Source organism: Homarus americanus, unplaced genomic scaffold (genome assembly GCF_018991925.1).
Source record: "Homarus americanus isolate GMGI-L3 unplaced genomic scaffold, GMGI_Hamer_2.0 scaffold367, whole genome shotgun sequence".
NCBI lineage: Eukaryota > Metazoa > Arthropoda > Malacostraca > Decapoda > Nephropidae > Homarus > Homarus americanus.
The window spans coordinates 15,503,272-15,529,633 of NW_024743709.1; the positions used below are offsets into that span (position 1 = coordinate 15,503,272).

General features: G+C 43.4%; 1 protein-coding gene across 1 annotated transcript in view; it reads right to left on the bottom strand.

Annotated features, from left to right (window-relative positions):
• Positions 1–3,448: 3,448 nt before the first annotated feature.
• LOC121877342 (probable glutamate receptor) overlaps positions 3,449–26,362 on the bottom strand; it is a 34,167-nt gene continuing 11,253 nt past the window's right edge. The window contains exons 7-14 of the mRNA XM_042383053.1: positions 8,691–8,849; positions 8,123–8,213; positions 6,888–7,188; positions 6,288–6,508; positions 5,649–5,829; positions 5,036–5,135; positions 4,237–4,366; positions 3,449–3,927 (exon numbers count right to left, since the gene is read on the bottom strand). Of these exons, the coding sequence (XP_042238987.1) occupies positions 3,835–3,927; positions 4,237–4,366; positions 5,036–5,135; positions 5,649–5,829; positions 6,288–6,508; positions 6,888–7,188; positions 8,123–8,213; positions 8,691–8,849 (1,276 nt within the window). The 3' untranslated portion in view covers positions 3,449–3,834. The remainder of the gene's footprint in view (positions 3,928–4,236; positions 4,367–5,035; positions 5,136–5,648; positions 5,830–6,287; positions 6,509–6,887; positions 7,189–8,122; positions 8,214–8,690; positions 8,850–26,362) is intronic.

The following is a 26,362-nucleotide window of genomic DNA, read 5'->3' on the forward strand; positions in this document are numbered from 1 at the left end:
GGAAACATTGACATTTGGTTAGTGGATCTACTACATTCAGGACATATAATTAGCCAACAATAATGTAAAGAACTATATTATACATATTATGAATGCTGAGGAATCCATATCTGGGTAAACACCCTATAAGCTGGGGGAGTGAATATATTTCCGGACGTGGAGTTCATATTCTATAAGTGGTTCACGACTCTCGAATATTGAATGACAACGCTGACTGTAGCAAGTGGAAGTGTCCGGAGAAATTCCGTCTGTTGTGCCGAACACTAGGTGATTTTTGTTGCATATGGCCGTTCAGGTTCCCTGTGTGCTTTGTCTTGTGAGAATGGTCTAGTCTAGTTTGTGTCTGGCTAGTGTGTCTCACACTGTTGCTAGTTGTGTACTGTGAAGTGATGGCTGTGACTGTTTGTGGGAGTAGGTTTTTAGGATTTGGTGTCTATGTTGCTGTCACCTGCTGTTTTTATTCTTTGTTGTGTCGTGTCGAGTACTTATTTGACTTCCGTCAGGGTGGTGATGTGGTGAGGATGTGTTCTTGTGTGATGTGGCGTCCTGTGTGTAAGTGGAAGATGTGTCCGCAGTATTGTTTTAATGTTTGTGCTGCTTCGGCTGGTTTCCTGATTCACCTGCTTTTAACTTGTAAATAATCGAAGGGAAGCCAAGCTGTCTCCCTCTTTTGGAAATTCTTTGCCGGAAATCTCGGGGGTTGTGTGTCCTGTGCTCCTGGGAGGCCTCTACGAGACTTGCCTTGTGCGCTTCTTTGTCGTGGCTTCAGCTATGGATGATATGTGCAGGCCCGGATTATCCATTAGGCACAGTAGGCACAGTGCCTAGGGCCTACGAGATATTGGGGGCCTACGAAAAATAAAACGAGAACTTTTCTTCCCCTTTTTCTACAGGTTATTATTAAATTGATACTGAGGTACTTTTTTCCATTTATTTATTACTTAATCCTATTAGTATCTATTTATGTTACTTGATTATTTTCTATACTATTCTATTTAGGCATATTCTGGCCATAGATGAAAGCAAATTAGCAGAAGAAAGTTGTTTCAAAGAGTACACAAAATTTTTATTTTTTTTCAGCTGATCTAACCCATTTTCTTTTACTCAATTCATGACAAACATCACTGAATGTTATTCTTTCGACATCACATTTTATAATTAGGTACTAGCTTGTGTTATTAGTGAATATGCTGTCAAATGGGGCCCCATATCTTGGAGGTGCCTAAGGCCTACGAAAGTCTTAACCCGGCCCTGGATATGTGTTCCTAGTGTAGTGATGTCTGCCTGTGATACTGTGAGGTTATGTTTGTTCTGTTCAAATCGTCGTCTGTAGCGGTATAGCAGACGTTATGTTAAAAAGTTGTGACCATGTTTCCTCTATTTTTCCTGTAGATTGATGTTTGAGGTTAAGTGTGCAGTGTTGTTCAGAAAGTGTGGATTGAAAAGCATTCCAGTCTGTGGTGTGGTCTGAGGTGTAGCTTGGTGGGCATGTGGTCTGAGCCTGGTTGGGGGCCTAGAGAAATGTAGTGTTGAAATTGAAGGGCTAGTGTGTTTGTGATGGTGATGTCTGGGGTGTCTCTTCCGTTGCCAACGTAGCATGTGAGGTAGAAGGATTCAGTGTGGTGGAGATTATTGTGTGTGACCAGTGTGTGTAGTTGTTGGCCATGGAGCTTGGTGCGATTGTGTTGGAAATGTCCTGTGTTTTTCCTTAAGATAGGCCATTAGTGTTACGGGGAAGTATTTGTCGTTAAAGATGGAATTTAAGTCTGTGAAGAGTATGAACAGTATCTGCCTGGTCTCGTATATGTAGTGAAAACTGTTATCTGTCTGTGTTCAGTGTCAATCTTGGCGGCCATGAAGTGTCTGATAGATGACTGATGAGAATTGCTACATCCTCAGGCTCTTCGTGAGGTGACTGTCTGCATGTGTAACCAAAGTGTTTGATTTTTGGGTTTGTGTAAGTTGAGTTGAGGAGGAGAATGACTGGGTCGTGTTCTTCAAGAAGGAGAGAGATGATGTGTTTGTCTGATAGACATGTTCTGCAATGGAATTGCATTATGGTGATCAAGTTTGTGTGTTTGTGTGTGTGTGTGTGTGTGTGTGTGTGTGTGTGTAATAATAATAATAATAAACTGTTTATAAAAAGAGTTGCAGCCGGTGGCTGAAAATACAGTATACAAACTTACATGTGATTTAGACATAATGATATGCGTTCAATACAAATGCAGGGCTGTGCAGTACATAAATCAGAAGTTGTTTATTATTTCAACAATAGATGGGATGGTGCTATTCTTATATCTATCAGTGCGGGCTCTTATGGACTGAATTTTGTTGTAGTGGCGGACTGGGCGAGATGGGTGGGGGACTGCTGGTGGCAGGAGGTGGCGATGACGAGGATGGTGCAGTAGTTCACTGCCAAACCTTGCTAGTGCTTGGTGGTGGAGGTCACTGAGTGATGGCATTTCCAGGGTGGAGAGAGCGTTGATGTAGCCGGAGTAGCCTGCGCCGAGCATGATTCTGCAGGCCGTTTTCTGTACCTTCTCTAACTGGCGTTGTTGGGTAGAGTTGAGAGAAGACGACCAGGCTGGTGACGCATACGTTAATTTGGGGAGAATAAAGGCGTTGTAGATAGTCCTCAGCTCTGGCGTGGGTGCCCCAAGTGAACTGAGTCGTCGTAGCATGTACAGTCGGTACGAGGCTGCCTTGATTGTGTTGTTTACATGAGCCTTCCAGTCCAGTTTGTGGTCTATGGTAACACCCAAGAGTTTAGCAGACTGCACTAACAGGAGAGGTTGGGCACCCACTGTGACTGCTGGAGCTTGCACTGTTGTGGTGGCGGTATTGATGTGCATGACTAAGGTTTTGGTGTGGTTGATGGTAAGCTTGTTCTCCGTAGTCCATGCCTGTAGCCTGTCCAAGGTGCCTTGTAGCGATGAGTAGTCCGGTGAGGTGTTGTCCACTGTAACCCCCACAGTGCAGTCATCCACGTACTTCCACCTGTGAGGAGTGTCCGACAGAGCGTCGTTGATAAGGATTAGGAAAGCACAGTGGTGTGTGTGTGTATGTGTAATAATAATAATAATAATAATAATAATAATAATAATAATAATAATAATAATAATAATAATAATAATAATAATAATAATAATAATAATAATAATAATAATAATAATAATCATAATCATAATAATAATAATAATAATAATAATAATAATAATAATAATAATAATAATAAAAATCATAATAATCATAATAATAATAATAATAATAACAATAATAACAATAATAATAATAATAATAATAATAATAATAACAATAATAATAATAATAATAATAATAATAATAATAATAATAACAAAAATAATAATAATAATAATAACAAAAATAATAATACAAACTATGAAGACTGGAAGCAAAGTTGAACTTACCGAGATGTCAGCAGCTTCTCACTGAGCCTCTTTGGTGATTTTATTGTGAACAAAGTTTGACTGTAAATTTTAAGTCGTGTTGTTGTGAAACATTCTTATTATAAACAATGAATATAGAGACCATAATAACGGGCCCTCCCCCACCTGCTAGACGTCCTGCATCATAAACACATCTCAGTACATCATCCCTTTGTTTACTTGAAGTAATGTACGATATTGTTCTTAATTTACCGAATGAGGTCTAATTATTTTCCTATTACAGTCTTATATTTCTCCTATTTCTCTTTCTGGCGGGAAGAGTAAATGCAGTTCACACTCATGTAATACATTATTATACTATGGGTGTAGTGTGACTGTCATAATACCGGTGTTTTATTACAAGCCAGGCAACCTGTAGTGGGAAGCTTCATGAGACAAGGCTTAGACGGTCGGAGAGGAACTCGAAGCCAAACACCAGCGACCCAAGAACGTGTCCTGTACTCAGGGCCATAAACATTCCCTGGAATAAAGAATAACACTTTTATTACCTGAGGATACCAGAGAAAGTCGGCCAAACTTCCCAACAACCTCTGTAAATCATCAAATTAAATATCCTGGAATAAAAATTGCATGCAGGTAGCTAGGAGTACCATACTTTGAAACGATGGTATAATAACTAACGATGGAAAGAATCATTCTGACAAAGTACTGCAATATGAAGTCAGTGGTGGTTGGTTTATATTTGCTCGTTTATATTTACATAATTGGTCTGACAGGAAATGTTGCAACGACGTGCTGTATATTTACATCAATATAATGGCAGTCATACCCAGATGCTAACTATGGAGAGAGACGTGTTAACAGTGATCTTGGTCGGTGGGTGGAGACAAGATGTGGAGTTAGGGATGATCTCCTTCAGCCACTGATCAAACAACCCAGCCTCCATTACTCGCATTATTCTGCAAAATGTGAATGCATAATGAATATTTTCTTATTAATTTAGTAGAGAATACCACTACATGTGGCAGTAAATTTGGTGCGCTGTCTACCGATTGTACCGTCGGTTGGGCTATTGCTAAACAATCGAGAATATTACAACGTAGGTTTATCACATCAACATTTAAGTCTAAACTGCAATGCACATATCCACACGTGCTCATGCTTAATTGAATACACGTACAAAAACACCCACACTTATCCAAACATTCATATATCTACCAACAAACACCCAACTGTCAGAATCACTTACCCGCACACACAAACAAACGAACACACAACCATCTGCTGGTCATCACCCTACAAACACACACTTATCCATTTACCCAGAAACCTAACCATGTTTAACCATATTCACCTGGCTAGACACACCCACACACGGTCATGCATACCACCACTCATCATGGCATACCCATATGTTCACACACTCATACACAATGTATCATCTACTCATCCTCCCCCCACACACACAGTTACAGCACACACACACACCCACACACGGTCATGCATACCACCACTCATCATGGCATACCCATATGCTCACACACTCATACACAATGTATCATCTACTCATCCTCCCCCCACACACACAGTTACAGCACACACACACAGTATAGTCAGTCAGTCAGCACCTATTATGCAGGGCAGGTATGAGAGGGCTGTTCTTCTGCGTTATCATACTCAGCATTATGGTCAGGTACTGTTCTCTGGAGGTGTGGAAGTCACAGCGGCCTGATGGAGACATGAAGGTTCTTGTACGACTTGAAGTCCGTGTGTTGAGAGAGAGAGAGAGAGAGATTCTAATAATCCCAGGCACCCCGGTCTTCCTGTGAGTCTTACAAAGAACAACTGTGAATGAAGACATGCTAAATGTTATCCTTATTACTGTCAATAGTATCTGTTCCTTTCCAGTGACAGAGTCCTCTAGTGATTTATATGCATGGGGCTAACTCTGAAGTAAAGTTATTCTTCTTATAATTACTATTTTTATGAAGATGAAAACAATAAAAAAGAAAACCGTTTGATCAGTAGGCTTGAAAACTCGTTAAATTATGACACTAAATGAACTCGAATTGTAAAGCAATAATAGGACTTTTTGCCCCAAAAATATGCGAACATTAAACACTGAAAAAAAACAAAAACGTGAAATGAGTAAATAAAATCTAAACAATAGAAAAACACTAAACCTTAAACATAAGAAAATTTAATGTAAACATAAATGTTAAATATCAAAACCAAATGAACCTGTGTAAGTAAAGTCTTGAGCCATCAACATTTTTATAACAGTCTCTTCCTCTATAAGAACGTGGTCGCCCCGCCTCAGCAACGGAGCCACAACTGAGCCGTATTCCTTCAGGGACAGGAACCTGATGCGCCCTGCGGTCTCTGCCTCCCCCACCTCCCTAAAGATGCCGTGGTCTGTGGTCTGGAAGATGGTGGTAATAGTAAGCTTCCAGGTGACGAGAGACTGAAGAGGGTGTCTACATTTTTGATAGATGACATGTTCCTACTATATGAGTATGTAGCTTCATTTAGAATGGATGATAAACCTGCCGGAGATGCTAATCCCAAGCTTCTAGTGGAGCTTCCAAGAGGTAACAGGCTGAACAATATAATTTTTAGCTTCCATTGGTTGATAAACTGATAGAGGTGACAACTTTGAGCATTTGGTAAATAAAATAAGATGTATTCTTCAATAAACAAAGGACTATTTAGATGTCAATAGCTTATAAATTAGATAACGGGATCAACAGTGAACCTTCAGTGAATACATCAAATACTGTAGGTCTTACTGAAAGATATACAACATACGTATAATATCTTTGTTCTCCCAGACATTTTTGTCACATCTTAAGTTCAAATCACGAAAAATATAATACCTACACGAAAATACTGCACGCTTGCTGAATTATCTTGCCATATCATGGTCACAGACGGGTCATCCAGCACCTCTCGGAGCGTTTTGTAAGGCTCTGAGATGTGTCTCACGGCCAGGAGGGACATGAGGTTGCCGGCGTAGCTCCGTGTTAACACCAGTGTCATCAACATCCACACCGCCAACACCAGCCGCTCCCACCACCACCAGTCGGAGAGTTCCGAGATATCTAAAAAACAATTGAATAAATAAATAAATTAATTAAATAAATAAATAAGTAAATAAATTGATAAATAAAAAGTGAGTGATTAACAAAAAAACGTATTCATCTCTTCAAATATATAGAATTATAAGAATGTCATGGAAGAATACTAGCAAGTGAGGTACAGAGATTACAGTGTATAAAGGAGGAGGTTTTGGTTATACTCCCAGGAGATTTTACATCATGAAAAAAATACGAGTAAATTTTTTGTTGTGTTGACAAAAATAATAATTGATTTCCAGAGTTGAAAACTAAAGAAAGATGTAAAATGAGGATGACCGAAATTACTGTAAATTCTTTTGTCTGATGGAAATAGACTTTAGTGTTGTAAAAATAGAAAACTTACTTTGTTGCAGCAAAACTCGAATCAGGCCGTAGACATCCACCGTCCAAATAGTTCTGTTAACGTTATTTTGAGCCAGGCATGTAACCAGAAGGAATATCGTCGTAGACAGCACCAGCAGCGCCGTCATGGTAGCCGTCCACACCAGCGGCGTTAGAGGCAGCAGAAAGCCCCACGGGTCTACCTCTGGTCGCCCTCGAGGTGCCATGATTCTTGAATAAGATACACTTACTGGCCAGGTGAAGTCCACCACCTCAGCCCGGCTGGCACTTATGGCGAAAGGGCCAGGACTAATGTCTGCCTCCTGTGAACGATGAACACTTGCAGTGAATCCTTATAGAAATGAACTCGTCATGACAAGTGTTGTTTCCTGATGTAAAAGAAATAATGCAGCTATTTTTTTTCATTTATAAACAGTTTGTCTTACTACACAAAACTTATAATGTTGGATTAAGCAAAATTACAATAAATATGATCATTCACATGAATGTTGCTTATTCACGTTTGTTTATGGTTAATTATCTTTTCCGTAGAACCTATCAATATTTTTACTCTCAACTGTCATAACTTCAATGCTTATTTTTGAAATATCACTGCACAGTACTATTATATTTGTTGCCGTGGACAACTAGAAATATTCCATTTGTGTAATGACATCCTGTAAATTGTTTTGTTTTTCTCACTAAAGCTCATCTAAATTAAGGTAATACCTCCTGTATATTTTAGGATTTTTCTTCTGATTTTAGTTTTGCACTGTAGGTTTCTCGTCATTTTTATCGGTTTTAAATTATAATGATCTTTAACAAATTTCGGAAGGCAAATTTTAGTATAATGTTTCGTTTTTATTGTATGTTACCTGTAATGTTTAAAACTTTTGTCTGTTTTCTGGAGTAGAGTAGAGTAGAGTAGAGTAGAATAAAGTAGAGTAGAGTAGAGTAGAGTAGAATAGAGTAGAGTAGAGTAGAGTAGAATATAGTAGAGTAGAGTAGAGTAGAGTAGAATATAGTAGAGTAGAGTAGAGTAAAATATAGTAGAGTAGAGTAGAGTACAGTAGAGTACAGTACAGTACAGTACAGTACAGTATATATATATATATATATATATATATATATATATATATATATATATATATATATATATATATATATATATATATATATATATATATATATATATATATATTTATTTATTTATAACCACATTTGACATCAGAATAACCATAGGTTGATCATACTCACCCCTCTGGATACCACACCCACCATGCCAGACCAGGAACCATCCGGTTGTCTTGTGCCCCAGGTACGGTCTGGGGGACGCGAGAATCTGTACCTGGTGAACATAGTGCTCATAATAAAGGTTATGGAAAGACTCAGAGAAGCCCATTGATAGACTCACTATGACAGATATAGTGGCAGTTAGGGAGAAATAGTCTTACTGGAAAGCTTACCGATGAGATGCTTTTGTGAAGAGTCATGCTAATGACGTGCAAAACTTGGAGAGTATGAATCAAAATGAGTAAATGGGATGGACATGTAGAATGCGAAGTGGAACACTATGCAGAATATGTCTGGTAAATCACCTAGTGAATGACAGCAGGTGAATAGAAAGTCAGTGTTGCTGTGGATTCTTGCTACCATGTTCCGTTGTGGGAAATGACTTCCAAGAATGGAAAAAAACAAAACATGTATCTTATTATAAAGATCTGGAGTTTGTCAAGTATATTAAGAGTTTCATATGCAAGCATTTATTGCGCTTTCGAACTGATATACGGTACAAAAGTTTACAAGTTAAAATGAAAATGCATACGAGAAGTTGGTGCTCCTTGCGACTGTCTGCAGGAGGTTGGGTATGAGCCCTGTGAACGAGAGTCGCTGGTCCCCGGGAGTCTCAGGATCTGACTTCATCACGGCTCTAGTGAGTACTGTCTCCTGCATCGTCACCACCAAGGTTGGCCGCTGGATGAATCTGGTGAAGGAGAGTAATATTTTCAACAATTTAACGTATTTCCTGGCCTGGTCAGTGCTAGATATGAAAAATCTTAAATTTGTAGTAAATATCAGCTCTTAAATGACTCACTGAAAGGATTTAATCAATATTTAATTGATTAGGGATAAAACACGTCCATCGACAAGTAAATTTTTCAGGGCTAATGACAATAAAAAAAAAGTGGAGATTAAATACTTTCTCTCTCCCTAAGAAATCCCGTGATCGTCTTGCTGTACACAGTTGTATGAGGACTAAGTCCAGTCTCTTTCCAACAACAGTGAAAGCTATCAGGCCCTAGTTAACATATATGTTTACTACATGTTTCCTCCTATTTTTGTATTGAAAACTTTTATCATTTTGCTCATTGTGCATTTTCAGCCCGTGGCTGATATTTTCTCTCAATAAACTGGTAATTTTTAACACACACATACACACACACACACACACCCACACACACACACACACACACACACACACACACACGTGCACACACTACATCCTTGACCACCGTCGGGTCGAGACCTATTGAGGCGCTGCTCCTGCTGAGCAGCAGCCCCCCTTGGCCAATGTTCGGCCCATTCCTAAAGTCCCTCTCCTCGACCCATCCTCACCACCGGGATATCTACATAATCAAAAGTGACAATTTCGTTTCGGAAACAAGTGGGACCAGTGTTGAATAGTGATGAACAGTGTTTATGCCAGTGAATTCAGCACTAGACAGTACCAGTGAGAGCCATGACCCACCAGTGAGATAAGCACCCCTGGGAACTGACCACCATCTTCTGACCAGGAGGTGCTAATCCATCCACCCTGGGAACAATAGAGAGCCGGCTTCACACCTGACTACGATATAACACACCACCACCCAGCAGGGTGAGGTACTGTGACACCACCCCATACCACCCTGTGTCCCCATGACCACGTGAGGTCCTTCATATCAACACCCGAGGACGAGTTGCTGCACCACGTGAACACTACACCACCCGGTGTCCCCATGACCACGTGAGGTCCTTCATTAGCAATGTCGAGGTAGGGAACGAACTTGCAAACAGAGATCACAAAGAAATTAGATTCCAGTTAGATTTTCAGGACAGACGTAAGGAAAATTCCACTGAAGTACCAGATTTCAGAAGGGCAAACTTTGACAGTTTAAAGAGGCAGCTGAGAGAGGGGTTGTCGCGCTTGGCAGTGAACCTGACAGATGACTCAGACCTGATAACGAGATCTGAGATTGCAGAGTTCCACGACAATTTGAATAATGAGTTACTTAATGCACAAAGGCAGAATATACCATACAAAAACTCAGATCAGACAACAATGACCCTAAATGGATAAATAATTATTTAAAGAACATCATTGGCCAAAGGAAGGCTATAGGTAGAAGGATAAAGCGTGGCGAAATTTACCTCCAGGATTATTATAAGATATTGGCGAGTAGGGTTAAAACCGAGATAAGGGAACCCAAGAGGAATAATGAGGTAAGGATAGCAAGGGAGGCAAAGACAAACCCCAAAGTATTCTACCAAATGTATCAAACTAAAACACGAGAAAAGATTGGACCAATACGGTCAGATACCGGCGAGCTCACTGATAACGACGGAGAAATGAGCAATAATTTGAATAAAAATTTTTGAACAGTTTTAACCACTGAAAATTTAAACATGATACCCGAGGCACCGACTCTATTCGGAGATAGTGAAGAAAACAAATTAAGCGAGATAGTAGTGACTAGTAACGATGTTAGTAAGCAAATAGACAAACTAAAGCCTAATAAGTCACATGGTCCCGATGAGATATTTGCCAGAGTATTAAAGGAATGTAAGGAAGAGCTTTAGTGTTAGATGTTCTGGGTAATAAGTTCTATATACAGGAAGAACACAAACACCTGTATAGTTTTGTAGGTTCGGTTTACTGGATAAGAGTATGTACAGAGGTGGATAGCACTGCTCCTAGCTAAGGTCCTGGTCAACTACCAGACGACGTATGGCAAGTGATACATTAGCAGCTTCCATACGTCGCCAGGCACATTAATTAAGCATGTGGGATATGGTAATAACATTGCCACACGCTGCTAGCTAGGCTGAATAAATATAAATGGAGCACATACATAATATACATACATAATACATAATCCAGCATACATAATATACATACACCTCCCTCCCCCTATACGCTCATAGCAAAGTCTTGAGCGGACCTTTTCTTCTGGATCCGTTCTGAGCGTCGAGGGACTTCATCACTGGGAAGGGTATGGGACTCAACACTGGTGGCGGGGCCAGCAGAAGGCAGTGTTACGGGGCGGAGAAAACGGCGGTTCCTCCACCACACACGACCACTGGGTAACCGCACCTGGTAGTCCCGTGACCTGCCGAGACCCATGACTACGCCTACTTTGTCCCAACGTAGGGAGAGTCGGGTCCTGAACACAGACTTGGGTGCCGACCTCAACCTGGGGGGGGAGAACGGGGCGTGTAGTCGTTGTAGCGGGCGACGACGTCCTGAACGTTCGGCGGCTCGGCGATCACAATCCTCCTGTCTTAGCCTACCACTCACAGAGAAGGATTGAGGGTGAGCAGGGACAACACAAGAACGAAGGGGGCGTCCATACAAAACCTGGGCAGGGGAGCGTCCGGTGTAGTTGGGTGTGTTGCGGAGTTCAAGAAGACCCCGGTCGAAGGCCTCGCAGTCAATGTTCCCAGAAGGGTCCGCCTTAAGGATGAGGTGCTTCAGGGATTTGACAGCAGCCTCAGCGTGGCCGTTGGACTGTGGGTAATGGGGCGATGACAGCACATGCCGGACTCCCCATCGGTCAAGGAACACAGCAAAGTCCCGGCTTGTGAACTGAGGCCCTCCGTCGGTTCGCAGGCGTACAGGAACGCCCACGTCACGGAAGTAGTGGCGGAACTTGCTGATGGTGGCGGCAGACGTCGTGTCATTACCGCCCTTGATGACAACCGGCCAACCAGAGAGACGGTCGACGATAACCAGGAAGGACTTTCCTAACACACAGAAAAAGTCGGCCGACACAGACTCAAAGGGGCGGGTGGGGTTGTCGTCACTCATGAAGGGTACCTGCTGCTGGCTGGGTTGTAATACGTGGCGGGGCTTACACACCTGGACAGCATTGGACATGTCGGGGTCGATGCCAGGCCGGAACACAGTCTGTCGTGCACGTCGTTTGGTGGCCTCAGCTCCACGGTGACTGTCGTGAAGGCGAGCCAAGGCGTGGGGACGTGATGCAGCAGGGACAACTACCGAAGGAGGGGTGTCACTGGCCAGAGGTAGGGGTAGAGCGGCAGCAGGGTAGTTGCTGCTCCCTTCATGCACCCTGTTGGCGTAATTTACCTCGAGAATCGGTGTTGGGAAGTCCTGGGAGATGATGGCCAACTCTTGACAATGTCTGTAGGACAGCAAGGGAGTCGGGACACCATTATGCACGTCAATCCAGGCCTGACACGACCTGTTGCCAAAGGTGACATGTGCATAAAGTGAACCCAGGGCTGGGGCCATCTGTGAACCATCTGCCATAAAGCGGAGGTCCTCGGGAGGCGGTCCTAGATCGCTTGGAGAGAGCCCCAAGCATCGCAAATGCTGGGGACCGATGACTGTAGCATCAGCGCCGGTGTCGGCAACATCTGAAGACGGGATGACACACCGCCGTAGGTCACGATGACGCTGATGTACTGGGGGGCTTTGGTCCTGGGATGCGAGGAGTACACCCTCCTAAAATGGGTCGGGCTTTGTCCCGGGTCGTCGTGCCTCTGATTTGGCGACTGTGGGCGGCCCTCACTGGTAGAAGGGCGCCGAAGCTTCCGCCGACGCTGTCCCTTGGGTTCGTGGGTAGGGCAACACTTGTCATAGTGGCCCAGACGACCGCACACATTGCACTGTACGTACTTAGCTGGGCACCGCACTGTGAGCGACCAGTGGCCCATACGGTCACAACTGTTGCAGGTAGACTGAGCAGCTGGACATACCTGTGTTCCGTGCTGCTTACCACAGTTGTTGCAAAATGAACCGGGCGTGGACGTGGTGGGCGAAGGCGTAGGAGCAGACTTCTTGTCCTTCTTGTACCGGGAAACAGCGCGTACAGCTGTAGGGGGAGCTCGGATGGCAGAGGTGGCACACCTGGCAGCCTCATAGGAGCGACATATCGTCAACACATCCTGAAGAGAAGAGGAAGAGTCGAGGGAGGTGAGGCGTTGGACAAGTTCCTCGTCCTTAACACCCATCAGGATCACCTGCTTCAACTGGGTCTCCTCGCACTGCTGGTGGTGGCCTGAACATATATCTACCTCTTCCGAGGCTCTCTTAAGACGTACATAAAAAGCGTCAAAAGACTCACCCTCCATCTGTCTGCAGCTAAACAATTCCCTCCTGCGCAGAGCTTCATTCTGCTGTCCTTTGATGTGCCGTTGTAGAACGTCCAGTACCTCCTCTACAGACAGCGAAGAGGTTGGGGGTACCTGCAACGTATGTTCTAAGACACGCTGAACTTCCAAGGACAGGCACATACGCAGCTGGATGAGTTGTTTAGGCTGTGACAAACTCTGGAGATCCACCATTGTAGCATAATCAGCCCACCGCCGCCGCCATTCGCGAAAAGTCTGGAAATTTACATCAGGCTCCAAGATGGGCGGCGTTTGAGCTGCTGCTTTAGGTGGGGCTGGGGGGCGTGAAGGAAGCATGGATGAGGTATCTGAACCATTCAGTACCGAGGCAGTGTTAGAGCCAGGGGCTTGGTTAACAGTGAGGCGAGATATCAAGGCTTCAAACCGTGCACTGTCTTCCATTCTCCGTTGGTGGTCTCGTTCTGCCTCTGCTTGCCTTCTGTGCTCATCCGCCAAACGTCTGTGAGCTTCATCCTCGCGTCTCTCATCTCTCATAAACTTCATTAAGGCAATTATCTCTGGAGATAACGCTGAATGGTGAGGTGAAGGGCTGCGCGATGTTGTGGGAGCTGGGCCGGCCTGGTCATCCATCTCTGGGGGACTATCATCCGCTTGACTCATCCGGGCGCTGGGTCCACGGCTACGTAAGGCATGAGACATAACTGCTTTATCTGTGTACTGTGTCTTAAATCAGTGTTGACCGGTCAGCCCGTCGTATCAACAAGATTTCAGACAAAAAAAATTTAATTAAATACACAGATAAGTAGGTTATATATATAAAATATATATAAGAACCGCGCGGTCAGCAAGTGTTAGTACATGTATGTGTGTGTGTCCCAGGCAGGCAGCGTCTCGCCCCAGCTGTGAGGGGGGGTGGAGGCGGCGCTGTGAGGGAGGGGGGTGGAGATAGGAGTAGCTCAGTCGCTCTCTGTAAACGGTCAGAGGAGGGTGCGCTGAGCTCTACACCCCACAAATGCCCAGAACATGCCGTATACCTTGGAAATCCGTTCGAACAAGGTCACACATGAATGGCACGAAACACACAATGCACTAAACACTTCACAGAAAATCACTGTCACTGACACTGCTCAAAGTTGCGAAATTCTTCGAGGGATGACGCGGGGTTGACCCAAGGCGGGGATCCATCAGCCGGCTTTCCACAAACTTGCACTAATCACTCGTAATAATCCAGTAAAACTACGCACTGCGCCATGTTAGGTGTTCTGGGTAATAAGTTCTATATACAGGAGAGAACACAAACACCTGTATAGTTTTGTAGGTTCGGTTTACTGGATAAGAGTATGTACACAGAGGTGGATAGCACTGCTCCCTAGCTAAGGTCCTGGTCAACTACCATAGACGACGTATGGCAAGTGATACATTAGCAGCTTCCATACGTCGCCAGGCACATAATTAAGCGTGTGGGATATGTAATAACATTGCCACACGCTGCTAGCTAGGCTGAATAAATATAAATGGAGCACATACATAATATACATACATAATACATAATCCAGCATACATAATATACACACTTAGTATGCCCTTAGCAAAGTTGTTTAACATGTCCTTAAAAACAGGTGTAGTACCAGAATCCTGGAGGATAGCGAATGTAATACCGACTTTCAAGAAGGGGGCTCGATCACTATCCTCTAACTACCGCCCAATCAGTCTAACATCAATAGTAGGCAAATTACTGGAAGCAATCATTTCAAACTCTATAGGAAATCACCTGGAGAAGCACCGATTGATCAATGATTCCCAGCATGGCTTCACAAGTAGACGTTCTTGTCTAACTAATCTATTAACATTCTTTTCATCAGTTTTCGAATTGGTGGACGAGGGGCACAATTATGATGTGGTATATCTCGACTTTAGCAAAGCCTTCGACAGAGTCCCCCACGAAAGACTAATTAGAAAGGTAGAAGCACATGGCATCAAAGGTAACATCCTTAAATGGATTAGGGCGTGATTACAGGACAGGAAACAGCGAGTGAGCATTAACGGCACTAAGTCCCATTGGAGCAACGTCACAAGTGGAGTTCCCCAAGGCTCAGCACTTGGACCATTATTATTTATTATATACATAAACGACATAGATATCGGCATAGACAGCAACATAAGTAAATTTGCTGATGACACTAAAATAGGACGTGTTATTAAATCTGAAGAGGACTCCGCAAAACTACAGGAAGATCTAAACAAATTTTTCGAATGGTCTGAAAAATGGCAGATGAAATTCAACGTGGACAAATGTAAAGTACTCAGTATAGGAGATGTAAACAGGGAAACCAGATACCAGATGAACAAAGATGCCATAGAGAAATCCGACTGCGAGAGAGATTTAGGAGTAATGATAAGTAGGAACCTTAAGACAAGTAAACAATGTGTTTTTGCTCGTAACAAGGCTAATAAAGTACTTGGGTTCATACAAAGGAGTGTTAGTTACAAGACTAGCGGGGTCATCCTAAAACTGTACCTTGCACTTGTGAGACCACACCTGGATTACGCAGTTCAGTTCTGGTCACCGTATTACAGGATGGATATAGAATCATTAGAAAGAATTCAGAGGAGAATGACAAGACTAATCCCGGGCATTAGGAACCTTGAGTATAGAGACAGATTAAAGCATCTTAATTTGCACTCCCTCGAGAGACGTAGAGCGAGGGGCGACCTGATAGAGGTGTATAAGTGGAAGTCAGGGCTAAACAAAGGGGACATTACAAAAGGTACTAAACCTATCCAACCAGGAGCGAACTCATAAGAATGGTTTTAAATTAGACAAATTTAGATTTAGGCGTGAAATAGGTAAACACTGGTTTCTAAACACAGTAGTGGATGAATGGAACAAGTTACCAAATATCATCATTAACTCGAATACGCTGAATAGCTTCAAACATAGGTTGGATGCTTATATGAGCAATAGGGGTTGGGTGTAAACGGGACTGCCCAGTATGGGCCAATAGGCCCGCTGCAGTTTCCTCCATTCTTATGTTCTTATGTTCTTATGTTCTTATATCAACGCCCGAGGGCGAGTTACTACACCACGTGAACACCACACCACCTGGTGTCTCCATGACTAACCCATACCCGGGCCATCAACTGTAAACTATAATAATTTTTATGTTCAATCATTGTTCCTTCTTCTTTTAGTAATGAAAGCTTTTCTTAAACGGCCCACCCACCCCACGTCTTTGTATGTAATTTAAAATTTTTGTCCAATGTATATCTTCAGCCTTTGGGTTGCAGAACTTTTTAAAAAAACCGTTAACTATTATTATTACTATTTTTAATTATTACACACACACACACACACACACACACACACACACACACACACTAAAACATTCAAGTGATCAGTGCAATGATTGGTTACCAAATAGTGATCCAATAGGGTAGTCCAAGGAAAATCACAAAAACAATGTCAAAGAGAAGAGAAGAGTTTGATGATGATTTGGGAATAGGTGATATATTTGGTAAAGAGGATGTTATGACAACAGATAATACAGTAGAGTTGGAAAATAATACGGAGTGTACTGTAGAAGCAAAAATTGATGTACTACCAGATTTTATTGTGGACAAGGAGGAATTAGTAAGGTCATATAACAGTGACGAGAGTTTGAGGGAATGTTGGAGTGAAGCTAAGAGAAATGGTGGTGAGAGTTATGTATCAATTGGGATTTTGTGTACAAAGTGGTGTGTTAATGAGAAAGTGGAGGCCTGCTGATGTTCCAGCATCGGATCATTGGGAGGTTAGGAAGCAGATTGTTATTCCAAAGGAATATAGGGAACATGTTTTTGCTTTATCCCATGATTCTTGTTTGTCTGGACATTTGGGAGTCAGGAAGACAACTGACAGGCTACTAACTCATTTTTATTGGCCTAATATAAAGAAAAAGGTATCTGAGTACTGTAAAACTGTGAGATATGTCAGAAAGTGGGTAAGCCCAACCAGATGATACAACCGACACCACAGGAGCCAATTCCTGCATTCTGTAAACCTTTTAACAGAATTGTAATTGATTGTGTAGGTCCTTTGCCTAAAACACGGAAGGGAAATAATTATCTGTTGGCAATAATGTGTGTGTCTACCAAATTTCCAGAAGCTGTACCATTACGTAGTACACATTCTAAAAATATTGTAAGAGGGTTAGTGAGATATTACTCCTGGGTAGACCTGCCTGAAATTATACAGTCAGACCAGGGAAGTAATTTCACTTTAGGAATGTTTAAAAAAAATATTAAAGGGATTACATATCACATAAAATTTGGCAAGTGCTTATCACCCGCAAAGCCAAGGAGTTGTGGAGAGGTTCCACCACTTTAAAAAATACTTTAAGAATCTATTGTGAGGAATTATCTGCAGATTGGGATGACGGTGTGCCTTTAGAGTTGTTTGCCATTAGAGATGCTGTACAGGAGTCTACAGGTTTTAGCCCATTTGAGTTGGTATATGGACATGAAGTGAGAGGCCCATTAAGTATGCTGAAGAAGAAGTGGATTGGGAAAAGTGATTCTCATTGGTTATTGAAGTATGTATCAGATTTCTAAAACAGATTGTTTAGGGTGAGAGAGATTGCTGCAGAAAATTTGAAAGAGAGTCAGGAAGATATGAAATGGTGGTATGACAAGAAGTCTAGGAGCAGAGAGTTCAAACCTGGTGACCAAGTGTTGGTATTATTGCTACAAACAGGAAATCCATTGAAAGCCAGATTTTGTGGTCCATGGGTGATTGAAAAAAGAGTGGGAGAATTGAACTATATTGTAAATAATCCAGGGAGACGCAAGTCACACCAATTGTGTCATGTAAACATGATAAAACCAAATTATGATAGAAACTCTACAGAAAATGATGTGAATAACAAGGTGAATTGCCTATGTGTCAGGTCTGATGATGAAAAGATGATAGATAAAAGTGAAGATGTGAAGTTGGGGAGATGTGAAAATAAACTGTTAAATAATTCACAGACTCAAACGTTTTGTTTACTTACACTTCACCTCATGTTCAGCCTATTGCTACTGCACTATTCAGTCTTACTCAGGTATTCTACATCACTATAGGAGAGGAGTAGCAAACACAATGTTGGAATGCACAATATATTGACAAGAAACACCAACAACCCGCAATAATCAAACATTAACAATCGCCACAATCATACAAATGTTACATAAATATAAAACAATACTCTAACAATCACCCTATTCCTACCACATAGAAATATACATAAACTTTACAAACTTACATCACATTCTAAGCCAGAGTAACACAATTGGCTATCAACCACAACCGGCTCAGCCCACCACTGACCACCAGCTCCACACCCTCGTCCGTCCTGGAATGCTCTGCCCTCCTCCCTGGTGCACCGCTTCATTACAACTCCATTCGAGATCTGAACAACACAGATACGGAGCTTCAGAGAGCTATGGGCCATCCAATGTATCCCTGATCCCTGACTCGAGGTCCGGAACATCGAGTCAGGAGATCGAGTATCGGGGGTGGAGCAGTGGTCGTGGAGCAGCCAAACACGGGTCGATGGTCAGGTACCAGTCGGGTCCTCAAGCTGTTCTATATGAAGCTTCGTAATACTAGAAGAATTGAGGTATTACAGCATGATGTTGAGGTTGAAAATACAACGCCCATATAGTGGATCCTAAGATGAGAGAGATAATGAGAAAAGAAGTACAGTATATGCTTGATAATGAAATGATTGAAAGAGGTAACAGTCCATGGAGGTCACCGTGTGTATTGGTGACTAAACCTGATGGTATTTCATATAGATTTTGTACTGATTACAGAAAAGTAAATAATGTAACCAAAGCTGACTCATAGCCTATTCCAAGAGTGGATGATTGTATTGACCAGATAGGAGATGATAAATTTGTAACTAAAATGGATTTGTTGAAAGGATATTGGGAAGTACCACTGACAGAAAGACCAAAAGAAATTTCTGCATTTGTGACTACGGATGGTATATATCAGTATATAGTATTATCCTTTGGTATGAAAAAGAGCGGTAGTACTTTCCAAAGATTAGTTAATGAAGTAATGTATGATGTTAACGGTTGTTCTGAGTATGTAGATGATATTGTACTGTATTAAAAAACTTGGGAAGAACATTTGTATTTAACCAGAGAAGTACTTAACAAATTGAATCAAGCAAATTTGACTGGAAACCTTGTGAAGAGTGAATTTGCTGAAGCAACTGTAGAATATCTAGGTTATGTTGTTGGTCAGGGAAGTGTCAAACCAATTGATGCTAAGGTGGAAAGTATTGTGAAATTTCTTGCACCTACAAATAGAAGAGAATTATTAAGATTTCTGGGTATGATTGGATATTATCGTAGGTTTTGTAAGAACTTTTCAACCATTGCTTTACCATTAACCAATTTGTTGTCAAAGAAAGTCAAATTTGTGTGGAGTGTTCCTTGTGATGAAGCCTTTAAAAAATTGAAACAGATACTTATAAGTACACCCGTACTTTCTACTCCAAACTATGATAAACCATTTAAATTGTATGTAGATGCTAGTGATTATGGAGCTGGTGGAGTTTTAATGCAAAAGAAAGATGATGTTGAATATCCTATTTGGTTTTTTTCAAAGAAGTTTCCTTTGCATCAGAAAAACTATAGTACTGTACAATTGAGAAAAAAACATTGGCATTGATTTTAAGTTTGAACCTCTTTGATATTCATTTGAGGGGGTCAGGCATACTCATTTAAGTATTTACGGATCACAATCCCTTGTATTTTTGCACAAGATGAAAAATGTAAACCAACGTTTGACAAGGTGGAATCTATTGTTACAAGATTATGATTTGATTATTAAACATGTGAAAGGAAAGTTGAATGTCGTGGCTGATGCACTGTCCCGTATTCCAGTTAGTCATGAGTTATCCTGCGGCTGACTCATTCCTCTTTTGGGAGGGTGATGTTACAGTCATCTCCCCTTTCCCTCAATATTTGCTTCAGTTACCCATTGTATTAATTTCTATTGTGTCCCGTTTTCTTTTGATTAAATTCCAAGCTTATAGTAAAGACTTGTAAAATGTCTTCATTATTGTATGCATATTAGTATTTATGTTTCATTATGTAAACTTTACAGAATGTATCTTTATTTTTTTTGTACAGTTATGAGAGACCGCAACAGTTGTGAAGTAAAAAAAAGAATTAAAGAGATTAAAAAATATGTTGATGAAACAAGAAAAGTGTTGGAACATTTTGTTTTTGTTTTCTCTCTCTGGTTAAGGATGGGACAAGCGTGGTTGGTGTATATTTATCTATTGTTATCTGGGCAATCATGGGTAATTTTGGTGTTAACTAAGGTGCAATATGTTTATTATGGCTAAAAGAGTGATGTAATAGTGAGAGAGAATCTCTCTGTTAACAGAAGCTGTTATTTCAGTCTCCTCTGAACTAATGGGCCTATGGGCTGACTGTACATCCTCGAGTAAGGTTAAGAAGAGGGTGTGAGGTCTAACACCACCCAGCTGAGTTGCCCTGGATCACACCTCGGATCAAAAGACTTATGCAACAGAGAGACAGCGCCGCTTATCTCAATGACCACAACCGCTACAGGTCCCTTTGCAACCAATTCATCCGTGAAATATGCGCTGCAAAGAAATCCCACTACCCAACCAAGTTGCTACACCTGAAGCAGACCAACAACAGTCAGTGGTATGGTAAGCTTAAAGAACTCTACGGACTAAATAATTAAGACACACTCCCTTCCCTTCCTTAGCCATATTACTAATTGTGACGCAACTGAGTAATCAAATAACCATTTCGCAACTATATGCCAGACGCTCCCCGGCTTGACACAACCAGTCACCCTGCTTAGCTACCAGCCACCTTCCCCACTGACGTAGTAGAAGAATTTGAAGTAGCAAAACGTCTGGACAAACTGAAGATAAAACTCTCCACTACCCCCATTGACTTACCAGTGAAACTCTACAAGGAGTTCTCACCGGAACTAGCTAAACCCCTCTGCTCTATTATCAATGTTTTCCTCAACCAAGTAAGATACCCAGTTTACTGAAAGACCTCATATGTGTCACCAGTGCCTAAGTCAACCAGCCCACTATCCTTAAATGTGAGCTACGACCCATTGCCATCACTCCAATACCCAGCTTAATCTGTGACAGTTTCGTGTTTGACTGGGCTTATGCTGATGTTGCAGGCGCCATAGATCCTCAGCAAATTAGCAATATGAAAACTTCCTCCACCACTCACTGTCTTGTCAGCTTTCTCGACTACATGTACTGCCATCTGGAAAAACAAAAGACGTCTCTGGCTGTCGCCTTTATTGACTTCGCCAAAGCATTTGCCCTAGGCGACTACAATTTAATCATCAACAAAGCTATCGACCTCGGGTTTTGGAGAAGTCTTATACCATGACTTACAGACTTCCTTAGTGACCGACGCCAAGCCGTACACTTCCGAGGGGCTGTCTCCACTTTTTAGACACTCACTTGTGGCGTCTCTTAAGGCACCAAGATGGGACCACTCTGCTTCCTTATGCTTATCAATGATGCCCTAAGAGAAACCTCTGCTCGCTGGAAATATATCGACGACTCCACCACTGGATCAGTGTCAACAACTCGGCCCCCGACTACACCGCCCTCCAGGATTTATTGAACCAACAACCACGTCACCATCAACCATACCAAGACCACCTCCCTCCATTACTTTGGGCCCCAACACACTCCAGGTTGAGGACTCCACTAAACTCCTCGGCGTCACTATAGATAACAAACTAAACTGTTAACTGTATGTATATTATGTATTATGTATGTATATTATGTATGCTGTATGTATATTATGTATGTGCTCCATTTGTATACACTATTTATTCAGCCTAGCTAGCAGCGTGTGGCAATGTATTTACCATGTCCCACATGCTTAATTAATGTGCCTGGCGACATATGGAAGCTGCTAATGTATCACTCACCACATGTCGCCTAGAGACTAGTTGACCCCCATACAGAGTAAGGAGCGCTACCTCCCTTGTGTACATATCTGTTTATCCAGTAAATAGAACCTACGAAACTCTACAGGTGTTTGTGTTCGCTCCTGTAGATAGAACTTGATACCCAGAACACGTACATGGCGCAGTGTGTCATTTTACTGCATAATTATACAAGTGAAAGTGTGGAGATTGTGGGAAGACCGGCTTATGGAGCCCTTCTCTGTGTCAACCGCCGCTTGTGGCCGTCTCCTCCAAGAATTTATAGCAACTTTGAGCAGTGTCAGTGACAGTGATTCTCTGCGAAGTGTCTAGTGCATTGTGTGTTTAGTGTCATAACTGTGTGACCTTGTTCTAAAGGATTCCCAAGGTAAAAGGCATGTTCTGGGCATTTGCAAGGAGTAGACTTGAGTACACCTCCCCTCGCGAAGCCTGGAGGGTAACTGACATGAGTCCCCTCCACCCCCTCACAGCGAGACACTGCCCGCCCGAGACGCACACACACACGTACGAACACACTGACTGCGGCCATTCCTTTATATATATTTTATATATATATAATCTACTTATCTGTGCATTTAATTAATTTTTTGTCTCAGATCTTGTTGATACGACGGTCTGACCGGTCAACACTGATTTGAGACACAGTACACAGATTAAGTTATTATAATAATAATAATAATAATAATAATAATTGGCGGTTTATTGAAAAAGTTCTGCAGCCCGAAGGCTGAAAATATACATTGGACATAAATGACTTATTACATACATTGGTGGTTTAACAAAAGCCTTCATTAGAGAAAGGTAAAGGAACATACAATGAACATACAGATTATTGTAGGTGTTGAACTGCAAACACGTAGTGTAGTAACTCCCTCCCAGATGGCGTTAGGAGGAACTCACGTGGTGTAGTAGTTCCCTCACAGATGGTGTTATGAGGGGCCTCACGTGGTGTAGTAATTCCCTCACAGCTGGTGTTATGCGGGTCCTCACGTGGTGTAGTAATTCACTCACAGATGGTGTTATGAGGGACCTCACGTGGTGTAGTAATTCCCTCACAGCTGGTGTTATGCGGGTCCTCACGTGGTGTAGTAATTCCCTCACAGATGGTGTTATGCGGGTCCTCACGTGGTGTAGTAATTCCCTCACAGATGGTGTTATGAGGGACCTCACGTGGTGTAGTAATTCCCTCACAGGTGGTGTTATGAGGGTCCTCACGTGGTGTAGTAATTCCCTCACAGATGGTGTTATGAGGGGCCTCACGTGGTGTAGTAATTCCCTCACAGCTGGTGTTATGCGGGTCCTCACGTGGTGTAGTAATTCCCTCACAGATGGTGTTATGCGGGTCCTCACGTGGTGTAGTAATTCCCTCACAGATGGTGTTATGAGGGACCTCACGTGGTGTAGTAATTCCCTCACAGATGGTGTTATGAGGGACCTCACGTGGTGTAGTAATTCCCTCACAGATGGTGTTATATGAGTGAGGTGTGGTCCCAGGTCTTCCTATCGTAGACGGATTAACACATCACTGGTTGTTGGGTCTCATGGGCCGTTATCACTGGGTACCTGGGACCTCACTGTGTGAAGGTTGACTTGGGTACGACTGTTACTGTTGAGTTGTTCTCACTGACTTAAGCACTGTTCACCACTGTTCACCTCTGTTTAACACTGGTTCCATTCCTTTCCTAAATGAAATAGTAACTTCTGGCGAGAACTTGTTGATATTCCGGTGGGGAGGAGGGTTCAGGGGAGGGAGTTGGTATGGGCCAACTTAACAGTTGACCTGGCTGCTCCGAGAGGAGCGCTAGGTACGTCTTGACCCTTCGGTGGTCAAGGATGTCTCGTGCCTTACGCAGTCGTGGAGCCAACGCCTGGATGAGTCAGTCGGATGACAGCTCGGCAGAGATGGATGACCAGGCTGACCATGACGCTCCAACTCCCACCACATCGCGCAGCCCTTCACCTCGATATTCAGCGTTGTCTCCAGAGATAATTGCTTCAATGAAGTTTATGAGAGATGAAAGGCGTCACGATTTTGCTTAAAGACGTATGGAGGATGAAGACAGAAGGCAAGCAGAGGCAGAGAGAGACCACCAACGGAGATTGGAAGACAGTGCACGGTTTGAAGCTTTGATATCTCGCCTCACTGTTAACCAAGCCCCTGGCTCTAACACTGCCTCGGTATCGACTGGTTCAGATACCTCATCAACGCTTTCTTCACGCCCCCCCAGCCCCACCCAAAGCGGCTGCTCAAACACCGCCCATCTTGAAGCCTGATGTGAATTTCCAGACTTTTCGTGAATGGCGGCGAAGGTGGACTGATTATGCTACAATGGTGGATCTCCAGAGTTTGTCACAGCCTAAACAACTTATTCAGCTGCGTATGTGCCTGTCCTTGGAAACTCAGCGTGTCTTGGAACATACGTTGCAGGTACCTCCGACCTCTTCGTTTTCTGTAGAGGAGGTACTGGACATTCTACAACGGCACATCAAAGGGCAGCGGAATGAAGCTCTACGCAGGAGGGAATTGTTTAGCTGCAGACAGATGGAGGGCGAGACTTTTGATGCCTTTTATGTACGACTCAAGAGAGCCTCGGAAGAGGTAGATATATGCCCAGGTAATCACCAGCAGTGCGAGGAGACCCAGTTGAAGCAGGTAATCCTTATGGGTGTTAAGGACGAGGAGCTTGTCCAACGCCTCACCTCCCTCGACTCTTCCTCTTCTCTTAACGATGTGTTGATGATATGTCGCTCCTATGAGGCTGACAGGTGTGCCACCTCTGCCATCCGAGCTCCCCCTACAACTGTACGTGCTGTGTCCCGGTACAAGAAGGACAAGAAGTCTACTCCAACGCCTTCGCCCACCACGCCCACGCCCGGTTCATTTTGTAACAACTGTGGTAAGCAGAACGGAACACAGGTGTGTCCAGCTGCTGAGTCTACCTGCAACAGTTGTGACCGTAAGGGCCACTGGTCACTCACAGTACGGTGCCCAGCTAAACGCGTCCAGTGCAATGTGTGCGGTCGTCTGGGCCACTACGACAAGTGTTGCCCTTGCAACAAACCCAAGGGACAGCGTCGGCGGAAGCTTCAGCGCCCTTCCACCAGTGAGGGCCGCCCACAGTCTTCCAATCAGAGGCACGACGACCCTGGACAACGCTCGAGCCATATTAGGAATGTGTGCTCCTCCTCGCGTCCCAGGACCAAAGTCCCCCAGTACATCAGTGTCATCGTGACCTACGGCAGTGTGTCATCCCGTCTTCAGATGTTGCCCGACACCGGCGCTGATGCTACAGTCATCGGTCCCCAGCATTTGCAATGCTTGGGGCTCTCTCCAAGTGATCTAGGACCGCCCCCCAAGGATCTCCGCTTCACGGCAGATGGTTCACAGATGGCCCCAGCCCTAGGTTCACTCCAAGCACAAGTCACCTTTGGCAACAGGTCGTGTCAAGCCTGGATTGATGTGCATAACGGTGTCCCGACTCCTTTGCTGTCCTACAGAGATTGTCAAGAGTTGGCCATCATCTCCCAGGGCTTCCCCAAACCTATTCTCGAAGTAAAACACGCCAACAGGGTACAAGAAGGGAGCAGCAACGACCCTGCTGCCCCCCTACCCCTGCCTCTTGCCAGTGACACCTCGCCTTCGGATGCTCGGAAGTACTTTCTGAAGGAATTCAGCGACGTTCTGGTTACCAAGTCCGCTCTGGAATCCAAGCCTCTCAAGAAGATGGTAGGTCCCCCCATGAGGATCCACCTGAGGGACGACGCGAAGCCCTACGCTATCTACACCCCTCGACTGATTCCCCTGGCCTTCCGCGAGGCGGTCAAAAACGAGCTGGACTCCATGGTCGCCCAAGAAATTATTGCACCAACCGGTGATGACCCGTCTCCATGGTGTCACCTTATGGTAGTCGTCGCAAAACCTAAAGGTGGTGTTCTGATCACCACTGACCTCTCCAAGCTCAACAGCCAGGTGTCTCGTCCTGCGCACCCTTCTCCCACGCCCTTTGCAGCTATACGCAGTGTGAACCCGAAGGCGTGCTTCTTCACGACGATGGACGCCCTGTGTGGATACTGGCAGATAGAGCTTGCCGAAGAAGACCGACCACTTACAATTTTCATTACCCCGCATGGACGTT